A 21,926-nucleotide genomic window follows, 5' to 3' on the forward strand; every position below is an offset into this window, starting at 1 on the left:
AAATTGAGATTGTCCTCCTTTAGCATTTTTGTTTGTTTTCTTTCCACTGAGAATTTTGTATTAAACTATTCAGAATTGTGTGGTACTTGCTTTGTGTTTGTTTGTGTTTGTTTTAAAGATTCCACACTTCTCTTTTGATTAAAACATGTTGTTGGCTGACAATTCCTGGGGTTTTTGGCACAGCATTTCTCATGTCAACCCCCTTCATCCTCATTGTCTCCCCTCTAGACAACTGGCATCTGGTAGTGAGGATTTCCGTGTCATTTCTGCTGACCTCATCCCCGACCTACAGAAGACAGTCGGGGCTAAGTTCGGCACCCCCGCACCGTATCAGGTTCAGGCCTGAGGAAGGCAGAAGGGTTCTTACCATACCTATTGGGCAAAGGAAGAGACTGACCCACAACTGAGCTCCAAGACTCCTGGAGGTCACACTGATGGTCAAGGCCTGCGCTCCCGTGTTTCAGAGAGAGACGGAAGAGCGCTCGATTGCTGAATTTAAAGCCGGGTGCCAAGGTGGGACCGGGGTCCCTGTCCCTGGGTGCAGCACAAAGGCGGCGGGAGGTCGGAGAGCTGGCACTGTCCTGTGTGGAAGCTGGGCGGGGAGCTGGCAGGGCGTGGAGTCCTCTCAGAGGCCATGAGCACCTTGGATGGGGCCGTTTCACTGTTGTCACAAAAATGAGCAGGATGCTCAGAGGCGTGTCACAGCAGACAACCAACCAGCTCCACACCGGCGTCTAAGTCCGTCCTCACAGCAGGGCTGGGACGCAGGTGTTATTACCCCTCACTTGGCGAAGCCGCTTGGTACGGATCTTAAACTCCGCGCACCGCAGAGCAGGAGCTCTGAGTCCCCGCTCCTCCGTCCAAACCCATTGGCCAGACTTTCGCGTGTGTAGACTGCAGCGGGAAAGCATTCCGGAGGACGCGTTTCAGGTCGGCGCGACCCTCTCGGTTCACAGCAGGGAGAGCCGGGGCCCCGACGGGCGAGGCGATCGCGCCGGGCTGCGCGCCAGCGAGCGGCGGGGCTGGCGGGGAAGCAGCCTCCCCCGCGCCCCGTTTCTCCTCGGGCTCCGCGGGGGCGGGGCGGCGGCCGGGGGCCCGGGCTTTCCGGGGGCGGTCCCTGGCGGCCGTGCATTCCAGAGCCGCCGCGCGCAGCCCCGGGGCCCAGCCGCGCGTCCCGGCCGCTCCCGCGCGCTCCCGCCGCCGCGGGCTCCGAGGGCCGGGCACGTGCCGCGCCGAGACCCCGGGGCCGGGCCGCCGCCCCTGCGAGCCCGTCCCGGCCGCCCACCCTTCCGCAGACCCCGCGCGATCCGGCTGCGGCGGGGGCGGGGGCGGGGTGGGGGTGGGGGGGCGCGGGCGTGCTCTCCAAGCAGCTCCGCGGATCCCGGGGTGAGTAGGGCCATCGGGTGTCGCGCGTGGGGCTCCCTTGTCGTGTGCTCCCTGCCCCAGCGCCCTCCCAACCGGCCTCCTTTCTTTGTGCCCTCTTTCCCCGCACTCCTTCCCCGTCATCACTTGTGCGTTCCCCTCTACTGCTTCTTTCGGCCCCTGAGTTCCAGCCACCGTGTCAGCGGACCGGGGGCCTCCGGGGGGGCCGCAGCTCGGGTGGGTGAGTCCAGCGGCGCGCCAGGCCGCTTCTCTCAAAGCCCCGCCTAGGAGGCGCCGGGAGATTGGAGTTGGGGGTGCTCCCCTGGTCCGTCACCAGCAATTTCACCATCCTGTCTAGGAGGCGCCGGGAGATTGGAGTTGGGGGTGCTCCCCTGGTCCGTCACCAGCAATTTCACCATCCTGTCTAGGAGGCGCCGGGAGATTGGAGTTGGGGGTGCTCCCCTGGTCCGTCACCAGCAATTTCACCATCCTGTCTTGAAGCCTTTCTTCTCCATCTGTGAAATGGAGAAAACATCCTTTGCGGACAGAAATCAAAGGAGAAAGGGGGGTGGGTGGGCAAAGTATCTGGGAGCGAAGCCTGCCTTCTAAGCTCCCTGCTCCTTCTCCTCCTGCCTCCGTCTTGGGACTTGGTTGTCCGGTTGTCCGCTCTCTTGCACCCCTTCTGTCCCCCCCCCCCCCCCCCCGCCACAAATTCCTTGAGGGTAGAGACTGTCTCTCCATGCCTCATCTCTGAGGCATCCTCAGTACTTGGCCCAGGGCCCGGCAAATAGGCGCTCAATCCTGTTTACTGAGTGGGAGAATGGGAGGTGTAAACCATAGAAACCTGTACAACTGTGGAAGGTTGTGATTCTGAGTGACCAGGCTGGACTCCCGTTCCCACAGCTCCACCGTTTCTTGGCTCCTGGGGCCTCAGGAGTCGCCCATTTCTCTATAGATTCCTCAGAGCTCTAGGCTGGAGTAGGGAAAGCTGCTCAGTCATTCAGGTGTCAGAGATTCCTTGAACATCCGTTATGGTCTGCGGTACCACCGCAGTGGGTAAATGGGAAGGCTTGCGAATGCCCGAATGGGGCGGGAGGGTGGGGGTGGGGGTAGGAAGGACAGTTCTCTGGAAGTCAGAAGACGCTCTGCGTTACTTGATGATGCATTCTCCCCATCTGGACCTCACCCTTCCCATCTGTAAAATGAAGAAGTGGGGCATGGAACAGATGGGCGCCTACGGTTGAGCGTGATACGCTCTTGGGGTTAGTTATGCAGGCTACCCGCAGTCCCGTGAGCACGTGCAGGACGGCCCAGCTGAGATTCAGGACATCACGTACTTCTGCAGTAACAACCGAAAAAGTTGAGGAGAAGCACTTTTCCATGCCAGGAGGGACCTCCTGTTTTCAGCTGTTCTGGGGTATGAATCGTGCCGCTGTATCAAAGCTTCCCAAGAGTGACTTCTCAGGGCGTCAGAACCGTGGGCTCCACTGCCCGAAAGGTCTGGGGATTCCCCGTCTCTTGCTAGCCTAAGAGTCACTGAGCTGCGGTGACGTGTTTGAGACATAAGCCAAATTAGAGACTTTGGGAGCCTAGTGTGGTTGGGTCACATATCAGGCCCAGGGGTGACAGACCAAGGGGATAGAGAGGCAGTCACAGTCGCAGTTGCTTTCCTATTTGTATTCTGATCCTTCTATGAAAAAGTGTGCTTCTGTTTCCTCTTTGTGGTTTAAATTTTTTTTTTTTAACGTTTATTTATTTTTGAGACAGAGACAGAGCATGAACGGGAGAGGGGCAGAGAGAGAGGGAGACACAGAATCGGAAGCAGGCTCCAGGCTCCGAGCCATCAGCCCAGAGCCCTAGGCTGGGCTCGAACTCACCGACCGCGAGGTCGTGACCTGTGTCGAACTCGGATGCTTAACCGACTGAGCCACCCAGGTGCCCCTCCTCTTTGTGGTTTAAAATGTCCAGGGGCGCCTGGGTGGATCAGCCAGTTAAGTGTCCCACTCGATTTCGGCTCGAGTCATGATCTTAAGGTTTGTGGGACTGACCCCTGCGCTGTCAGTGCAGAGTCTGCTTGGGGTTCTCTCTCTCCTCTGTGTCTCTGCCCCTCCCCCGCTCACTCACACGCTCTCCCCCCCTCAAAAATAAATAAGCGTTTAAAAAATATATACAAATAAAGGAAATGTCTCCAAGGAGAGAGAATCTTTATCTTGATTGATTTATCAAAGATAGACACACGTACTTGTGCTCACAGTTTATAGGAGTAAATGTTGGTATTACCACATCCTGCAGACATCCGCCCTGATGGGCCAGGCAAGCCAAATGATGTAATAATAATTATACTTGACATTTATTGAGTGCTGACTGTGAGCCAGGCGTTATTATAAGCATTTTACTTGTGTTAATGCATTTAGTCTTTGACCATGATCCTATCAGGTAGGGACCACAATTATATTTACTTTGTAGTTGAGACTGAGGTCCAGAGAGAATAAGCAACTCACCCATGATCACAGAAGTAAGTGGTGCAGCTGTGGTTTGGACCCAGGCAGTTCGGTTCCGCGGTCTAAGCTTTGAACCTCATTGCAATGGGGGTGGGGGGTGGGGATTTGCATTCAGATCTTGCTTCTGTCATTTACTAGCAGGGTGACCTCAGGGATGTTAAGGAAGAAGCTGAAAGCCACTGCACCAGTCAGTCACCAGGGCCCTTGGTATCCTTCCAACTCTTTGGGAAACACGATGGTATACGTCTAGGAGAAAAGGCTAAGAGGTAGCCAGGAGGCGGAACAGACCAGAACTACAACCGGCTAGCATACTGGACACCAGCAAACCAGATTCAGCAGCTACACTGTGTACTTTACATGGCTTCGTTGTAAATAGATCTAGTTTCCTTATTTTGTTGATTTGGCCTCCGACTGGCAGATTGGGCATGTGAATTGCTGGTGACTGACTACATAGGATCGGAGAACATAAGATGGAAGAGGAAGAAGGAAAGACAGGGAAAATGAAACTGGGATCCCCAAATTGGTTTCAAGCAGTGGTGGCACATATCTGGCATACCTGTCACTCCTCCGAATCCCCTGTCCCAGGCGGACATTGATAATCAAGACTTTGCACCAAATCCCTGTAGGGCTAGAGAATCCCCAGCTCAGTGCTCTGGACAGCTTCTACCAATTGATCGTGAAGCTTTCTTCTTGCTCTCCCAGATTTTCCACTTCGTTCCTCTGGGGGAACGGCCAAGGAAGTAACCAATGGCAAAACAAGATACTTTTCTCCTTGGAGATACTTTTTTTTTCTTTTAACTTTTTTAAAGATTCATCTTCCCCACCCTTTGCTCCTTTCTATTTTTCCTATTATGGTCTTCAATCCAAGAGCATCCTGGCTCCGTGGCAGAGCTCTGGAGGAGGTAGGATGTCAGGAGAGCAGAGTGAGACTTTGAGAGCTGGCCAGACCCTTGGCGATTACCTTGACCACCCTTTCCGATTGACTGACAGGAAAAGGAGGCCCAGCTTGAAGGAGGAACTTAGGACCACACAATGAGTCCATTTTCTAACACTGTAACAAATAACCACAAATTTAGTGGCTTTAAAAAATCGAATGTATTGTATTACAGTTCTACAGGTCAGAAGCTGGTATGGGTCTTTCTAGAAGAAAATCAAGGCATCATTAGGCTGTGTCTCTTTGTAGAGTATTTAGGGGAGGATCGGTTCCCTGCTTATTTGAGTTGTTGGCAGAATTCAGTTCCTGTGGGTGTAGGACCAAGGTCACTGTTGCCTTGCTGGCTGTCAGCTAGGGGCCATTCCTGCTTCCACAGGCCCCTGCACTCCTTGGCTCATAGTCTGTTTCCACGATCTTCAGAGTAAGCAACGGTGAGTCAAGTGCTTCTCATGCCATATTTCTCTGACCTTTCTACTTTCTTCTTCTCTTTTAAGGACTCAAGTGATGAGACTGGGCCCACCTGGGTGGTGCATGATACTCTGTCCACCTCAAAGCCTTTTAACCACGCCTGCAAAGTCCCTTTGCTTCTGTTTTCATGACTGCCCTCTGAGTCATGCTTCCTTTTTCATATTCACGGTTCCAGGGACCAGGACATGGGCATCTTCGAGGGGCCATCATTCTGCCTGCTGTATACAGGGAAGCCCATTTTAGGAGAGTGCCTTGTTCCCAGCCACATAGCTTGGCAGGGGATTCAGACCACTCTGGTGCCCTTGCTGCTCTGTCACTACTCCCCCCGCCCTGCCAGCCCACTCCATGGAGAGTTTCCTTTGTCAGCCCGGCACAGAGCAGGCACTTAGTCACTGGCAAATAACCATGATGGATGGTGGAGGCTTAAGCAGGATGCTGTGGATTTGGCCTGGGCTTCTCTGCTGGCTCCCTCTTGGTTTCTAAGACTGTGATTGGCTGGGTCAGTTGGGTACGTGCAGTCTTGAATAGCCCTGGCTGCTTTCTGATCTCTTTGAAATATCCTGGTGTTTTTCCATTTTTCCAGCCCCAGAAGAGCAGATAAAAACTAAGGCAGGGTACAAGTCTTTACACTGTTAAGAATTTTGATGGAGAAAGAAGCCAGCTGGGTTAGAATGAGAACAGAGCACTCCTCAGGGGACCTCGGATCATTGGAGGACGTCTCTGATTTGATTCATTTCACATTTTTGATAGTTATGTGTTCTGCCCGTTCCTTCTTCTGGCCCCTCTCTTTGGAACAAAAGATGGATTGGGTTGGTAAATGCTTGAGGCTATTACAGAAAGGGAGGAGAGCTGTCTCTAAGGGTGAATGTGAGTGAGGCTGGGATGGGCTCACTGGAGTAGGCATGGGAAATCCTTTCCCCTTTTATCAGCTCTCTGTCCTCTTCTGAGAACAGAGAAAGAAAGGTTCATACTGTGGACAGCCACTCCCCTACCCCCACACTCACCTCAGTGCCCAGCTTTGGAGCGCAGGGAACCTGATCTTGAGTTTGAGCTCCTCAGCCCAAGCAAGTCAGCAGGCGGGAATCCTACAGAACGTTATTCTGAAAGGTCAGTCCTCCTCTCTCCTCTGTCCAGTATGAACAGGGAAGGCTGGGAAAGAAAGAGGCCCCCATTATCCTAAGTGTACAGAGAGCCCAGAAAATGATCAAGTCGGAGGATGCATTTTATTTTGCATTCCAGAGATGGGATTCTGACTTTTAAGGTCATTGGGGGTGAGAATCCTTTGGGGACAGCTGAGTTCTAACTAAGCTCAAATCTGGAGTTCTCCAGTCTGTCCGTATTCAGTCCTTCACCGATCTTAGATTTACTGGGCACTTACTGTGTGCCAGGGCCGGTGACAGGTACTGACGGTACAGCCGTGCACAAGAGACGAGGCTTCTGCTCTCCTTGTGCCCTCATCTGAATGAGCAAGGATGGCCCATAAAAGCAAACAAGCAGACAAACAAGCTAATTTTCGATTGTAAAAAGTGTATGAAGACAGTAAAACAAGGTGTGAGAGAATGGCTGCTGGGCAAGGGTGGATCCGGAATGGCTTTTCCAGAGAGGGGACATTTAAGTTGAGATCGTGGACACTGCTTTCTCTGTCTGGCCTAAGTGCTCCATTCCTCTTGGACATCACACCAGCTCCTCCGGAGGGGAGGGCCTTAGGAAGGAGTCTCCTAAGCCGAGTGATGCTGGTAAGCCCCAGGTCTACTCTCTGGGAACTGTCAGCCTCAGTGTTCACATTCGGCGCGATGCCTGAAGAGATGGCCCCAGAGTCAGTGACCCAGAGCTGGGTCTCGCTGCCGGCTCTCTGGCCTCCGTGCTCAGAGCTCTGACAGTGCTGGCCTAACGCCACACCTGCAGGAAGCCACCTGCCTCTATCTGCTTTCTCTCCCACTTTGGGATAATTAAGCTTGCCTGCCAACAGGAAGTCATTTCTTTTATTGCCTCCTTCCTCAGTGAACTCCTTGGTGGTAAAACCGGTTGGATAACCGCTGGCAATCCCTCAAAAGTGAACTGCCAGCTGCAGCTCAGATGTGCAGGGCACGCTTTTCCTGTGGAAGATCAAAGCCAGGACAGACGATCAAAAGCCATTTGCATACGAAACTATCACCGTGGTTTCTTAGATCAGCCTCAGAGCAGTCATGGTGCCCAAAGTAATGGTGGGGCCTCCGAACTCTCTTTTTAATTTAGGAGCTAATGCGGTGGGCCTTGCTCAGTTTAACACGTATGAACCCCCTTACTGTTTACCAGGCTTTGTCCGAAATACATGCGTTATGTGCATTAGCTCATTCAGATCCCACGGCATGCCAGTGAAGTAGCGGCTACCATTATTTACGACTATTTCCATTTTACAAATGAAACGGAAGCTTGTAAAGGTTAAGCCTCTTGCCAAAACCACTAGGACTACGTATGCACTCAACACACCATGGATCTTATCGCTTCCAGGCTTCGTTGATGTATCTGTTCATTTCTCTTTATTTCTTCCTTTTGAACACTACTTCTCTTCAAAGCCCACGTCAAAGTCCCCGTTCTTTGTAAAGTTTTCTCTTTTACTCAGACAAAAACAAAGGAATGAAGATGGACATTTTTTTCAGCATCATTCGTTTCAGGACTATATATGCATTGTCTCGCTTTATCCTTGTGGCAGCAGGCTGCAGTATAGTGCTTCCAATGTCCCTATTTAAGAGAGGAGAAGACCGAAGCTTAGAGGTTTGAAATAACTTGTCCAAAGTCACCCTCTAATAAGGATGGAAAGCAGGATTCAAATCAAGATTGTCTCAACTCTCTACTTGTCTTTCCACTTCCTTCCTCTTCTCCATGAGCATGTGGTTTGTACTTTCAATGTAGCAAGCCCTGCTCTGCCTTGTATGGCAATTAGTAATGATAAGTAATGTCTTTTTCCTGCAGAAGACAGTAAGCTTCTTATGGGCAAACATCTCCATCTCTGCACCCACTCCTCGATGCCCAGTGTTAATCACAGCGTCAGCAATGTTTATTAAATTGCTACACCACCAGTTTCAAGGTTGGACTGGAGGAATCCATCAGGTTAATCAACCATGTGACAGGTTAATCAATAATGTGACAGGGCTCCTGGGTAGCTCAGTCAGTTCGGCGTCGGATTTCGGCTCAGGTCATGAACTCGCCGTCTGTGGGTTCGAGCTCCGCGTCGGGCTCTGTGCTGACAGCTCGGACACTGGAGCCTCCTTTGGATTCTGTGTCTCCCTCTCTCTCTGCCCCTCCCCCACTCATGCTCTGTCTCTATCTCTCTCAAAAATAAGCATTAAAAAAAATCAGTGTGGATTAAGCATCTACCATCTTTGTTGATAAAGTGAAGACACATGCCAAGTCACAGATGCTAACAAATCCTGATTGAAAAGGGGGAGGCTCTTTGCTTAGGTCAGTGAGTCCCTACAGCCAGGAATAATCAGTCACGGAATGAACATTCGTGGAGTGCTTGTTGTGTGTCAGAACACTGCCAAGTACTATGTGTGGTTCTCTCATGGAATTCTAACCCTACAAGGCTGATACTGTTATTTGCCCATTTTTGTTTTGTTTTCAGCTGAGTAAATGGAAGCATTAGGAAGTTCAACTGATCCAGCATAGGTCAGCTAGAAAGTGGTAGAGCCAACCCAAGCCAACTGGCTCAGAGAGAGCCTGGGCTCTTAACACGGCAGTGTGAGTGTAAAGGAAAGAACTCCTGCTGTTTCCAAGTATTCCCTCCATTCTGATGCGCTCCCATTGCCCTACCAGAATCCGGAAGCTTGAGGCCCTGTTGACTTAAGAAACGTGTATTCAGTACCCATATGCAGGGTAGAGAAGGGAAGGGAGGAGAATGAGCTGTGATGGGTGAAATCAGTGCTGGGGCAGAGCTGCGTCCAGACACGTTGTGCAGTCCTTCATCCTGTATGCACGGAGCTTTTTCCCACTTTGGTGGGATCTCCCACAAGATTTCAGTGCCTCTCCCTCTCTTCCCTGATGCTCTCATGGTGAGGAATACATACGTTACAGTCTTAGCCATTACCTTCTTCACTGGCTTTATTTGCCTCTGGGTCTTGAGTCAAAGGGATGGAATGCAAAGGGTGGAACTGCATTCACTGATGATTCTGACCAGACTTGTTTTTGGTTGGGGCGCGTGTGTGTGTGTGTGTGTGTGTGTGTGTGCGCGCGCGCGCGTGTTTGGCCCTTGAAAACCATCTCACCTGCCTCACCTACTGTGATGTTGCCTAGGGCTCTGGGCCTCAAGGCCCCCAATGGCTTTAACACAGTGAAAAGTTAGAATCAAGAAGCCTGGCTGGCTGTCATTCTTCCTATCAGTTTGTTTCCTACCACCCCTTCTCCAGCCTGACTCCCCACTGTCTCCCAGCCCCCATCTCAAACAGGATAGTGATGGCATTGAAAAGAGCATGGGGGGGCACCTGGCTGGCTCAGTCGGTTGAGCGTCTGGCTCTTGATATGGGATCAAGTCTGGCATTAGACTCCAAGCTGAGTGTGGAGCCTGAGATTCTCTCTCTCTCTGCCCCCTCCCCTTCCCCCCAGATTCCACTTTCTCTCTCTCTCTTAAAAAAAAAAAAAAGAGCAGGCAGATCAGGAGGCCTGAGTTCTCCCTTCAGTCCCTTCAGCCCTTAACTTGGTAGATGACCTTGGGCAAGTCATTTCCTCCATCTGTAAAATGGAAGGTACACTATGTGGTTAAAGCTGGTTACTGTCTAAATTTTGTGTAGATTTCTAGAATACCATTACTTTGTAGAGGTTTTTTCTCCACAGAACAAACCCAGTAGGATATAGAACTGCAGTATTAGATTTCTATTGCTGCCTTGGGCGCCTGGGTGGCTCAGTCGGTTAAGCGTCCGACTTCAGCTCAGGTCACGATCTCGCGGTCCGCGAGTTCGAGCCCCGCGTCGGGCTCTGGGCTGATGGCTCAGAGCCTGGAGCTTGCTTCCGATTCTGTGTCTCCCTCTCTCTCTGCCCCTCCCCCGTCCATGCTGTGTCTCTCTCTGTCTCAAAAATAAATAAACGCTAAAAAAATTTTTTTTAAGAAAATATTTCTATTGCTGCCTTAACAAATTACCACAACTTTAGTGGCTTGAAAATACATTCACGATCTCATAGTTTTCATGGGTCAGGAGTCCAAACACAACTTTGCTGGGTCCTTATAAAACTTCAATCAAGATGTCAGCCAAGTTGCATTTGCTTCTGAAGGATCTATTATGAAAGATTCATCTTGCAAGCTCATTCAGGTTGTTGGCAGATTTGTGTCTTGTAACTCAAGGTTGAACTCAAAGCAGTGAGAGTGTCTTTGACCTCAGGGAAGCTTCAGCCCTATTTTAAAGGATGTTCACCTGATTAAGTCAGGCCCACCCAGGATGATCTTTTTGATTACTTTTAAGTCAGGGGATCTGGAACCTTAACTACATCTGCAAAATCCCTTCACCTTGTTATGTGACCTAACCTGTTCCCAGGGGTAGCACCAGGGACTAGAGATTATGGGGGCCATCTTAGAATTCTTACCACAATTGCTTTATGGAAATATCCTCTTTACGGTTATGACTGAAACATACTAGAGCCAGCTTTCTATTTTCTAAGTCAGGTCAAGTGACCTAATATATGAAATCCGTTCTAAAAGTTACCTATTCTTACACTAAAACTATGCTACTATGAACTTGTTTTTTAAACACAGTATATTGTGCTTCCCTTTATTCTCATGTAATTATCCTTAAAGTTATTTTCTTCCAATACCACTAAATGAATATATAGTATTATATAATTTGGAATTATATATAAAATATAGTATAATGTATTCCTCTTTCATATATATTCAATATTTATTATTATATTAAATATATTAATATATGAAAATTATTCCCAGAGGAAATAATTTAAATGTTAACTTTTTATATTTAATTAGTTTTGGTACTCTTTATTTGAAACCATATATTATAGAAAACTATTAGTTTAAGAAATCTTCTATATCCTCAGCCGATTTTAAAAAACTCTTTGTTCTACCAGTATTTGAGAGAATTGTGTTGAACTCCCCCTTATAATTGTGGCTTCATCTGTTTGACCTTATAGTTCTGAAATTAGGTACATAAAAATTAAAAATCTTTTTAACTTCTGGTGTCTCTAGTTCTACTTTTCGTCTAAAAGTCTACTTCCTCTGACAGTAAGATAACTCTACTAGCTCACACAATTCATGAGTAGATAGTATTTCTTTTGTACCCTTTAACCTTTAACTTTTCTAAATCCCATGTGTCTCTTATGAAGAATATATATTTATATACATTTTTAATTTTTATGTATACTCCAGTAGTTTTTGTTGGTTTAAGTTTAAATCTACTATCTTTCTGTGTACTTTCTATATGTCCCACGTATTCTGTTTTTTTCCTCCTTCTCTCATTTTCTCTGGAAGTTGTACACTCTTGCTACTTTTAAATGGCTGCCCTGGTCTCTCCAAGGGGCACCTGGGTGGCTCAGTCGGTTAAGCTTCCGACTTTGGCTCAGGTCATGATCTCACGGTTTGTGAGTTCAAGCCCCATGTCGGACTCTGTGCTGACAGCTCGGAGCCTGAAGCCTGCTTTGGATTCTGTGTCTCATTCTCTCTCTGCCTTCCCCCATTTGTGGTCTGTCTCTGTCTCTCAAAAATAAATAAATGTAAATGGCTGCACTAGGGATTACAATATACATCCTTGACTTAACAAAGTCTAATGTTATCTGGTTCTTTTGCCCTTTCCCAGGCTATGCAAGGAAGTCAGAATACTTTAATTTTATTGTTATATATTTGCTATTGTTTTTTATTTTTTAATTAAAATTTTTTTTTAATGTTTATTTTTGAGAGAGAGGGAGACAGAGCGCAAGCTGGGGGAGGGCAGAAAGCAGGATCCAGGCTGTGAGCTGTCAGCACAGAGCCAGATGTGGGGCTCGAACCCACGAGCTGTGAGATCATGACGTGAGCTGAAGTTGGATGCTTAACTGACTGAGCCACCCAGGAACCCTTATATATTTGCTATTGTTATTGCACATTTCAATTCTGTCTTTTTATTGGGTGAAAATATCTTCTTTCATCTTAATTCTTGTCAGTTATTTTTGCTTGGTGTTTTAAAGATATCGTCCTGCTGTTTTCTAGATTCCATGGTTTCTGTTGAAAAGCTAGATGTCAGTCTGATTAGTTTTCATATGAAGATAATCTGTCTTTTTTGTCTTTACCTGTGGTTTTCAGCAGATTTACTGTAATGTGCTTAACTATGAGTTTCTCTATCTATCCTGCTAGGATTTCGTAAGGCTTCCATAGTTTGTGAATTGCTGTCATTCATCAGCTTTGGGAAATTCTGTTATTACAGAAGCATTTTGGGTTTTTTTCTTTCTGATCTATTCTCTAGTTCACTAATATTTTTTTCATCTGTGTCTCATCTGCTGTTAAGCCTATTTGTTGAATTTTTATTTCTATTATTGTATTTTTCACTTCTAGTATTTCTGCTCGGCTCTTTAAAAAAAAATCTGTTGTGTTTTTTTCTTATAATTTCCAGATCTCTGTCAAAATTCTCAGTCTCCTTGAACATAGTAAGCAAGGTTATTTAAAGGTGTATCTGACAGACAACTCCACTATCTGTAGCCCTTGTAGATCTTTTTCTATTGTCTGTTGTTTCTGATTGCTCTGTTCTTGTCATCTTGTCTTTTTTCATTCCTGCTTACATTTGGTTATGCATTAGGCATTATATTTAATTAAAAAAATTTTTGAAGCCTATTGTGATGTTATCTCCTCTAGAGAGGATGTAGGTTTGCTTCTGCCCAGCACCTGGAGGTACTCTCAATGTGAAATAACCTTAATTCAATTTCAGGGACTGTGATGATTCAAACCTGGGTTGCAGTCTCTAGAATTAGCATACTTCTGGTTCACTCAGCACCAAGAATGCTTTTTGAGGTCCAACCTCAAAATGCAGGATTTTTGTTGTCCCTATCTGGGCAGTCTTGGATCCCTGAGTCTGTCAGAAACACTGCTTAGTCTCCATCCTCCACTAGGGGAAATGCTGTTTCAAATGCCAGGCTCACCTCCCTGGATTTCTGTCTGTTCCCAAATCTTAGGCTGGTTAATTCCCCATTATTTGTTACTTCTTAGTGCCTTGAGACAGATTCTCTTGGGGGGGCGGGTCCAATTTTTCCAGTTGTCCTCAGTTAGAGGTCAAAATGATCTAGTTTGCCATTACTGGAAGTGGAAATCCTGATCTTTTATAGTTTGCATATCTCTAAGTCCAGAATGCCTTTAGCTGAAAGTAATGAGTGTAGACTTAGGAGAGAGCTGTAGATCTGGCATATTCCATGTTCTTATTCCTGGGTCTGTGTGGAGGCTTTGAAAGTGAATACAGGTCAGGAGGCCTGCGTTTGAATGCCATTTACTTTTCTTTATGAGTCACTAGCCAGTCAACCTCTCTTGGCTTTCATTTCCTCATCTGTAAAATAATATATCCTGCACAGGATTGTTGTGACGGTGAAATAAGTTAATGTGTGGGACAAGTCCCAACACAGTACTTACTTAGCAGTTCGTATTTGTTAAACAAATGCTGGCTTGTGTGAGCGTGTATTTGAGGAAATAAGAGGAAAGGTACTTAACTTCTCTGTGCTTCTTGGAATTAAATTTGGCCTTCTGAGTAAATAACAGTAATTCCTAAGAGAATATCTTTAAAAAAAATTTTTTTTAATGTTTATTTTTGAGAGAGAGAGCATGAGTGGGGGAGGAACAGAGAGAGAGGGAGACACAGAATCCAAAGCAGGCTCCAGGCTCTGAGATGTCAGCACAGAGCCCAATGCTCTGTGGGGCTTGAACTCACGAACCGTGAGATCATGACCTGAGCCAAAGTCGGATGCTTAACCGACTGAGCCACCCAGGCACCGCTAAGAGAATATCTTGTATATAGCAAGTATGTGATGAATGAATGAGTGAGTGAGTGAATGAATGAATGAACAAACGAACATCCTGGACACAGTTACTTGTCTTGATGGTGCTCAGCCAAAACCAATATTGCCTCGTCAGAGAGGAGAGAGCCATTTGCTGGGGAGTGAGTCTCATGATTGAAAGGATAGATACGGCATAGATTAGTCACCTTGAATTTAGTTGTTCTAAAACTATGGACTTGCAGGAAATTTTGATCTATGAAACTTATATACATTTTGTTGGAACTAGAAAATCTGCCCTGTGATGGAATCGGCTGCAACAATGATTCTTTTTTTTTTTTTTTTTTTTTTTCCCAAAAGACTTTCAGTTGCCTGTGCAAACTGGCCTTTCACAGGGCTGGTGGGGTAGGGCCCAGATGGCATCAGTGGCTGGTGATACCAGTGACTTCCTTGCTTGTCAGCTCAGGGTGGTGTTAACACAGTTTCTTAGACAAACTTATACTGAACATATGTCAAAGTTTATTTATTCCTTTAATGAGATAAATAGCAGATAAGGTATGCCAGTTTGAAATGACAGGAGTGTAGGCTTGACTGCTGTTTTACCTCCCGTGGCCATAAAAACATCACATTTTTATCTGTGATAAGGTTAAATTGGTGACATGAATGGTTTGGGCCATAGTCCGATATAACCCATTGATAAGAAACAACAAGTAATATATCTGCAAAGTAAATGATAAGCAGATTGATCTACGGTTACTAATTAGACATACCAAGAAACAGGGTTTTAGGCACTCACAAGGAGCCATGCACCCGGATGCCAGATAGAGGTCAAACAGAAGTCAGCCAGCAGAAGCTTGGAGTCCTGCTTTTTCTCAAGCAAATTCTTCCAGCATGCCATTAAAGATGCTGAACATATGGTTTGTGTAGTTCTTATTTGGGGGACAAAGTTTTTCTTTCGCAGTGGGGAGAGGTAGAAGCAACCCAAACCCCTGTTCTATGGGAAGAAATAGCCCATCGGGGACACGTGTTTGAAGACTGAGAAGGTTGAAACAGGGAAAGAGAGCTCCCTGTGTCCTCTGATGCCTGGCCAAGTTCATGGCCAGACTTAGAGGCCTGGAACAACAGCTCTGGGAAGGCCCTTGGAGAATATCACAACCTGTGGTTTCCAGATTGTGTTTTGTGGAGCCCAAAGGGTCAAGGGGAAGCTGAACAGCTGTGCTGTAGCAAGTGAACATGCTGTGCTACTTTTTTGGGATACCAAAAAAGTACCTGGGAAAATTAGTTTTATGTGTTATGGTTTAATGTTGCTTTTAGTTTGAGTTGTATGTGTGAAGGGGATGGGCACCCTAATCTCCAGTGCTCAGGGCCTCTAAGGATATTTATCCAGCCTCGCTATCTGGGTGGGACCCCAAAACCCTTGTCTCGTCCCTCCTTGGCATTCTGGAGCAGCTCTGCTTTTATCTGTTTTTGTGATCAGGGTTTTAAATCATGTCACGTGTGGAAGAGTAATATGGGTACAGTCTTGAGTACAGGTTACAGAAAAAGTTTCCTTTGTTTATCTACTTGTTCTATCCTGTTTTTTTGTGTGTTGTGTCTTGATCAGATTTATATCTTTGAATGATTATTCTGGAAGAAGGTGGGGGTGAAGGTGGGGAAAGACCCGTGGACCTCAGTTTTGCCATCTGTGAGATACTGCTGGCTGTAGCTTCCATGATTCATGGAATCGTGGTTGTGAATGAGCCCTGAAGCTTAGATTCCTGTAAATGACAGGTTTTCCTTATGAGAAACAGCCGGGGAGATTATTCCTGGCATTTGGAGTCACAGAAACTGTTTGATGTTAATGGGTTTACCAGAAAGGGCTTTCGTGGGGTTCCTTTGGCTCAGGGCAAGCTAGCTGTTGATGTAATCAGGAGACCACAAAGAATGATTTCTGCCGCCTCCGTCCTTCTTTAACAGTGTGCGTCTCCTGTGATTCATGCTTCTGTGCCTTGGACTTGGGAGAAAGTAACCACATTTCCAAGGCTGAGGCAGGGCCAGGCTGTGCCTCTCCCTCCTTGGCAAGCCCCAGCCTGATAATCCTGGTGTCCTGGGGAGCCTTGCCCGAGCCTTCTCCTTCATCCTGGACCTTACCCAGGTCTGGTAAGACTGGCTACAGAGCACCTAGGAATGAGTTCCCACATCACAGTGCTGGAGAGCATCATAGCAGCCTTAGAGATCGGTGGGTTCAGGGTTCCCAAACCTGGGTGCATATTGGGGAAAAAGAGCCCCCTCCTGTCCCCTCTTGAGTCTAATTCAGTAAGTCTATAATGGGACCCAGAAATTAGTGTTTTTTTATACTGTCCTATGGTGGTTCTCACTTAGCTTGGCATAGGGCATTTGGTAACCACTGATCTAGGCTCATCCTTGAATTTTGTTGGACTTGAAAATTTTTAATACAGAGAACTATAAAGAAAAAAGTCCATTTCCCCCTCAATCCAGCGGACTTCAGAAAATCAAATGTGAGACATGCTCATGTTTACAATATTCAAACAGCATGAAAACATGAAGAATGAAAAGCAAAAGCTTCTCCTACTCCTAGTCCAGCCCCCCTGGTAGTCACTACTAGCACTTTCTTTGGATTCTGCTCATAAATGATTTTGCTTTTATGTATCACCACCTATATATCTACTTAATTCTACAAAATCTGAGCCAGGAGAATAATCCTATACACATTATTCTGTACTTCACTTTTTTTTTTCTATGTAAACTATTCAGAACTCACCATAGATCATCATTCTTTGTAACAATAACTATTAAATAAGTTAATATTTGTAGCACACTTGGAACAATGCTCGGTGAGTAAAAAGGACTACGTATTTGTTAGATGAATGAAAACCACTGCATGGTATTCTAGTATATGGATATATTCTATTTTACTGTTTATGGACACTTGTTGCATTAGTTGCTGTAACAAACAATGCGGAAATGAACATCCTTGTGTGTATATCTTGGGGACTCTGCCTCGGATATGGCAATCAGTACCTTTCCTAGAGGGGCAACAGTGGGCATGAATCCAAAGGCGTTGGAAAGGAAAAGCTACTGATTAGGAGAAAGCAGGAAATTGGACTGGAATTGGAAATTTTGCCTGGGACCTAGAATCACAGAAATAATAGATCTCAGATCTAGAAGGAACCATAGGAGAGTGTTTGTTCCAGCCTGTGCCCTCTGGGCAGGGAATGTGTGATATATGTGGTTCCCAAGTTATACAGTGAGCCCTGAGGAGCCACGGTGAACTCATTGGAAAAGTGGGGGGGGGGGGGGGCGACTGTGGGATCTTTTAATTAATTTCAGATAGGAATATTGATATTTGACATCTCTCAGACTCTGTAAAAATGACTAGCTCAAGATAGTTTACAGTTTCACGTTAACCTTACTGCATTCCTTTTGGCGATGTTGTATTTTGTGAAGCTGAGTTTTTGGCTGTTGCCACGATACAGCAAGTTCTGCACACACATGAATGTGGAATGGGACTGGTCATGGCATTGTCGACTCTGGCTCCAGAGTCTGAAAAGTTGTGCGTCTAACCATTGCCCACCTCCCATGAGTAAGCAGCTGGCTAAGGATGAAATAAAACTATTTTTTCCTTTCCATTTGTGTGTACAATGTTTTTCAAACAGCTACTAATTTGTTAGGATATAAATGCTTACTGAAGTGTTTGGACCTGACTACTAAACGTACTAAATGCAACTGCTAGGTATTTCTTTTGGCCTGGAGAGCTGTGAAATAATTACTTAAGGGTGCTGTGAATTGAAAAAGTTTGGGAACAACTGATTTACATCTTATCCATCAGAACTCTTTTAGCTGTGAGAGAAGCCAAACTGACTCCGGCTTAAAACAGGGAATTATTGGCTTCTGTGTAGGGGTGGGGCTGGGAACGGGGAGAGGGGGGCGTGTCCAGGGTTGCACATGGAGTCAGAGTGTGCTGGGTTCAGGTCCTGAAGGTTCCATTTCTCCTTCCATCTCTAAGACAGGCTCTCTACACGTGGGTGACACAGCCCACCCCGTCCTTTCCAGACTCACAACCTTTTGGTTTAGCAATCCCCAGCAGAAAGAGTCATCTTTCCCAATAGCTTGCACATGAAAGCCCTGGGAGCTGGGCTGGGCCACTTGTCCACTTGAGGCTTTGATTTGTGATGGCCAAACCTAGATCACGTGTCTGCCCCTGTGCTCACACGAGCACCCTAACTAAACCACACTGCATAGGTAGGGTCTCCACAGAAAAGATCAGGTTTTGGTAAGAGGAGAACAAGAGAAAGCATTTTAACAGATGGGACAGACCAGCGGTGTGACAGTTTATTAGTTAAACATGACTCTGGAGGGCACCTTTTGGGATGAGCACTGGGTGTTGTATGGAAACCAATTTGACAATAAATTTCCTATAAAAAAAAAAAAGAAAATCCAAAAAAATAAAATAAAATAAACATGACTCTGGAGTCCCACCCATCTAGCTTCACTTCCTTGGGAAAATTAACCACATTTACATCTGTAAAGGTTTTAGAGTCATCATCTGTAAAGCGGAAATAACTGGCGATCAAGTCCAAGAAATAAAGGATGACTGTAATAGTCCCCATCTCATGGAGCTGGTGGTTGAAGGGAGGACTCAATGGGTTAATACACATAAAGAGCCCAGTGCTGGGCCTGGCACATAGGAAGCACTTGGTAAATGAGGCCATTATTATTGATCAGATTACCTTAACGAGCACACAGCTGGTAAGTGACCCAAGCTTCTGACTCCTGGAGAGGGTACAAAATAGTGATTTCTTCTTTCCTGTCTGTTGCAGAGTGAAGCAGCATGGATGCCGTCAGCCAGGTCCCCATGGAGGCTGTGCTCCCCAAGCACATCCTGGATATCTGGGTCATTGTCCTCATCATCCTGGCCACCATTGTCATCATGACCTCTTTGTTACTGTGCCCGGCCACTGCGGTCATTATCTATCGCATGCGGACTCATCCTGTCCTCAATGGGGCTGTGTGAGAACCTCCCAAGAGGGGCAGTGAGGGATGTGGATGGTGTCCCCTCCCCCAGCCTCTTCCTTCTCAGAAAAGCGACGGGACGGGCTTTGCTGTGTGGACTCAGGAGCTTGATATGTGAGAGGAGATCCGAGTTCTTGTTTGGATTTTGCCACTGGCCAGCTGTGTGAGTTCAGTCAAGGGACCTAATTCTGTGGGTTCCCGGTTCCTTTTAAATGGGGGTCATGATCCCTGCCCTTCCTACCTCATGGGGTTGTAAGAACCGATGAGTTGGTGGAGGTTATGGCTGTTTGCGATAGTGAGCAGCAAAGCCACCATGGATGTACAGGTGTCACTGCTGAATGCTGAGAAGCTTTGAAGAACCAAACAACCTAATTACTGATGGTGGCCTTCAAGGTGGTGAGGGAGACACTGGGGGCAGAGCAGCCTTTGCCAGTGCCCCTCAGTTCAAACCAAGCAAAGGCACCCTATCCGCATCCCAAGGGGCCAGCGGCACTTTGGTTCACAGCATTTTCTTTGCTGTGCCCCTCTCTCACGTTATGTAATTTGGAGGGAACTGAGCACGGCAGGGGAAGGGAGATGGGTCGAACTTCCCAGGACGTCTGTGCCAGAATGTCGACAGTCAGGAGGGCTCTGCCATTTCTTGGCAATGCCAAGGGACCTGGGGTGACAGGCTTCTTTCTGCATTGGAGTCTCAGTGCTGCGATAGTCGAGCACTGCGGGAAAACACAGGGTGGTCGAGTTCCCTGGCCAGCTTTCATGATCTCCAGCCCCCACCCGCTTGTGTGCCCACACTTGAGAAATGTCCCCCCACCCCAGCACCTGCTATCATCAGCTCCGTGGTATAAAGTGCATGCCCTTCCCTCCCTCCCACCAGCACTGCAACCAATCTAAGCTACAGATTTTAAGAGATGTTCCGGGACTTTTGGAACTAACTTAAAACAACGGTGGTTATTTTAGATGCTATGGTCTATATTTATATAGATTTCTGGACTGCTCAAGCTCTTTGACCAAAATCAACGACATCTTGGGATTTATTAAATTATGTAATAGCACAGACATCAGAATATTGTGTGGAAGTAATGCCTTTACTTTGGTCTGATTTCGTTGATGTACACAACCAATTTCCAATAAAGTGCTAGAATGAGCATGTCTGCGGTCTTTCTTTAGAGAGCGCTTATTAAGCCCAGGAACTCAGGTAAAAGGGCTCCACTGAATTTATGGGCCTTAGAGACAACTTGAATGTAGGAACCGAAAAGGGAAAGAGAAGAATCCATTCGAATCCCAGGATTCTAGCTTTAGTAAGTGGGTAGTTGTACAGTTGACAGACATCTAGGACGCAGGGGGAAGAACACATTTTTTAAGTGATGGATTTCATATTAGACATGTTGAGTTTGAGTTGCTTGTGCTTCAGTTGGGCACGTTCAGGATGCACCTGGAAACCTGGGTCTGTCCTTTGGGAAAGATTGTATGGCTGGAGTTATCCTTTGGGGGATTATCTGCACGTGGTGGTAGATATACACACAAGTGGACAGGACCACCGAGGCAGAGAACACAGACTGAGGGCAGTGAGGTGCTAAATGCAGAATTTGGCAATCACCACATAGGAGTGGAAGGGGGCTGGGAGGTGAGGGGGAGACAAAGCAAGGGGATTGGAAAGGTCATGTGCGGAGAGGCGATATGAGAGGGATGCAGTTGTGAGGTAAGGAATGAGTGGGAGGTGAGGAAGTGGAAACAGAATAGACAACTCTTTCCAGGAATTTGCAACATAGAGGTAAGAGAGGAGGGTGCGGGGGGGGGGGGGGGGGAGGGGGGATGGTCGAGGGGGATAGATATATAAGACTCTGATTGGTTTGCTCAGCATCTCTCCCAACTTTTGCTTTTCTTTTCTTTTCTTTTCCCCTAAGATGCCTTCCGGGGTCGCAGAAGCTGGAAAGTGAGAAACGACATTGAACGCGAACACTACATCTCCCTCGTTAAACTGTGGCCAGAGATTCAGAAGTGATTTCGGTTTTGCTAATCAGATGCACACATGTGAGGTTTCTGTTTGGGACCTGGTTAGGTTGGAGAGATCCCGCAGGCTGTGAAGCATCCACCGTCCAACTGTCAGTCTATAGGTGTGCACATGAGATAGAGCCAAGAGTTCTGCATTTTTAATGCAGTGCCCCATCCTTTGAGAGATATAGTACTAAAGTATCTGGGAACTTTGTTGCATCGTGACAGCTGTCTAAAACTTAAACCTTCTCCTAACTGCTTGCTGGAGGAAAAACTTGGAACATTTTGTGATTGATAAGCCTAGGATCAGTCTTGTGCAATTCAAGCCTACGGGAAGCAGTACACTGGGGATTGCTGGCTGGATGTGGGGCGTAGGCTCTAGCCTTTCTGAGTGATTCCTGGTTTGTAAAGTGAAGGGCATCAGAATTAAAAAAAAAAAAAAATCATGCTATGGTTTTAGGATAAAGGAGTGCAAATAAAGACTTTTTAGGCAGTCCACCAGATGGCGATACAGCTATTTTTATCAAGTGGAGCCCTTAGCTCACAGAAGTTTCCAGCCAATCCTAGTTCCTAGCAGCTCAGCATTTTATTTTTACGGTTCTGGTTTCAGTGACTCTGAAGGTAATTTAGGGATCATCCAGTCCAAACTCCCCTATAATGAAGGAATCCCCTCTTTAATAGTAGGGTTGCCACGTGTTGCCTCTTCAGTATCCTAGTGTTGACCTCCT

General features: G+C 46.8%; 1 protein-coding gene across 4 annotated transcripts; it reads left to right on the plus strand.

The window, feature by feature from the left end:
- Positions 1-343: 343 nt before the first annotated feature.
- Positions 344-20,353, plus strand: SMIM3 (small integral membrane protein 3). 4 transcript variants are annotated; one of them, XM_060634726.3, is made up of 2 exons: positions 344-513; positions 19,014-20,353. In XM_060634726.3, exon 2 carries the CDS (start codon positions 19,025-19,027, stop codon positions 19,205-19,207), a length of 183 nt encoding a protein of 60 aa, XP_060490709.1. In that variant the 5' UTR covers positions 344-513; positions 19,014-19,024; the 3' UTR covers positions 19,208-20,353. The 4 variants fall into 4 exon arrangements, with proteins under 4 accessions (XP_060490709.1, XP_060490708.1, XP_060490707.1 ...); XM_060634725.2 differs by lacking the exon at positions 344-513 and adding an exon at positions 818-930; XM_060634724.2 differs by lacking the exon at positions 344-513 and adding an exon at positions 1,260-1,386.
- The last annotated feature ends 1,573 nt before the right edge of the window (positions 20,354-21,926 follow it).

Source organism: Panthera onca, chromosome A1 (genome assembly GCF_046562875.1).
Source record: "Panthera onca isolate mPanOnc1 chromosome A1, mPanOnc1 haplotype 2, whole genome shotgun sequence".
Lineage (NCBI taxonomy): Eukaryota > Metazoa > Chordata > Mammalia > Carnivora > Felidae > Panthera > Panthera onca.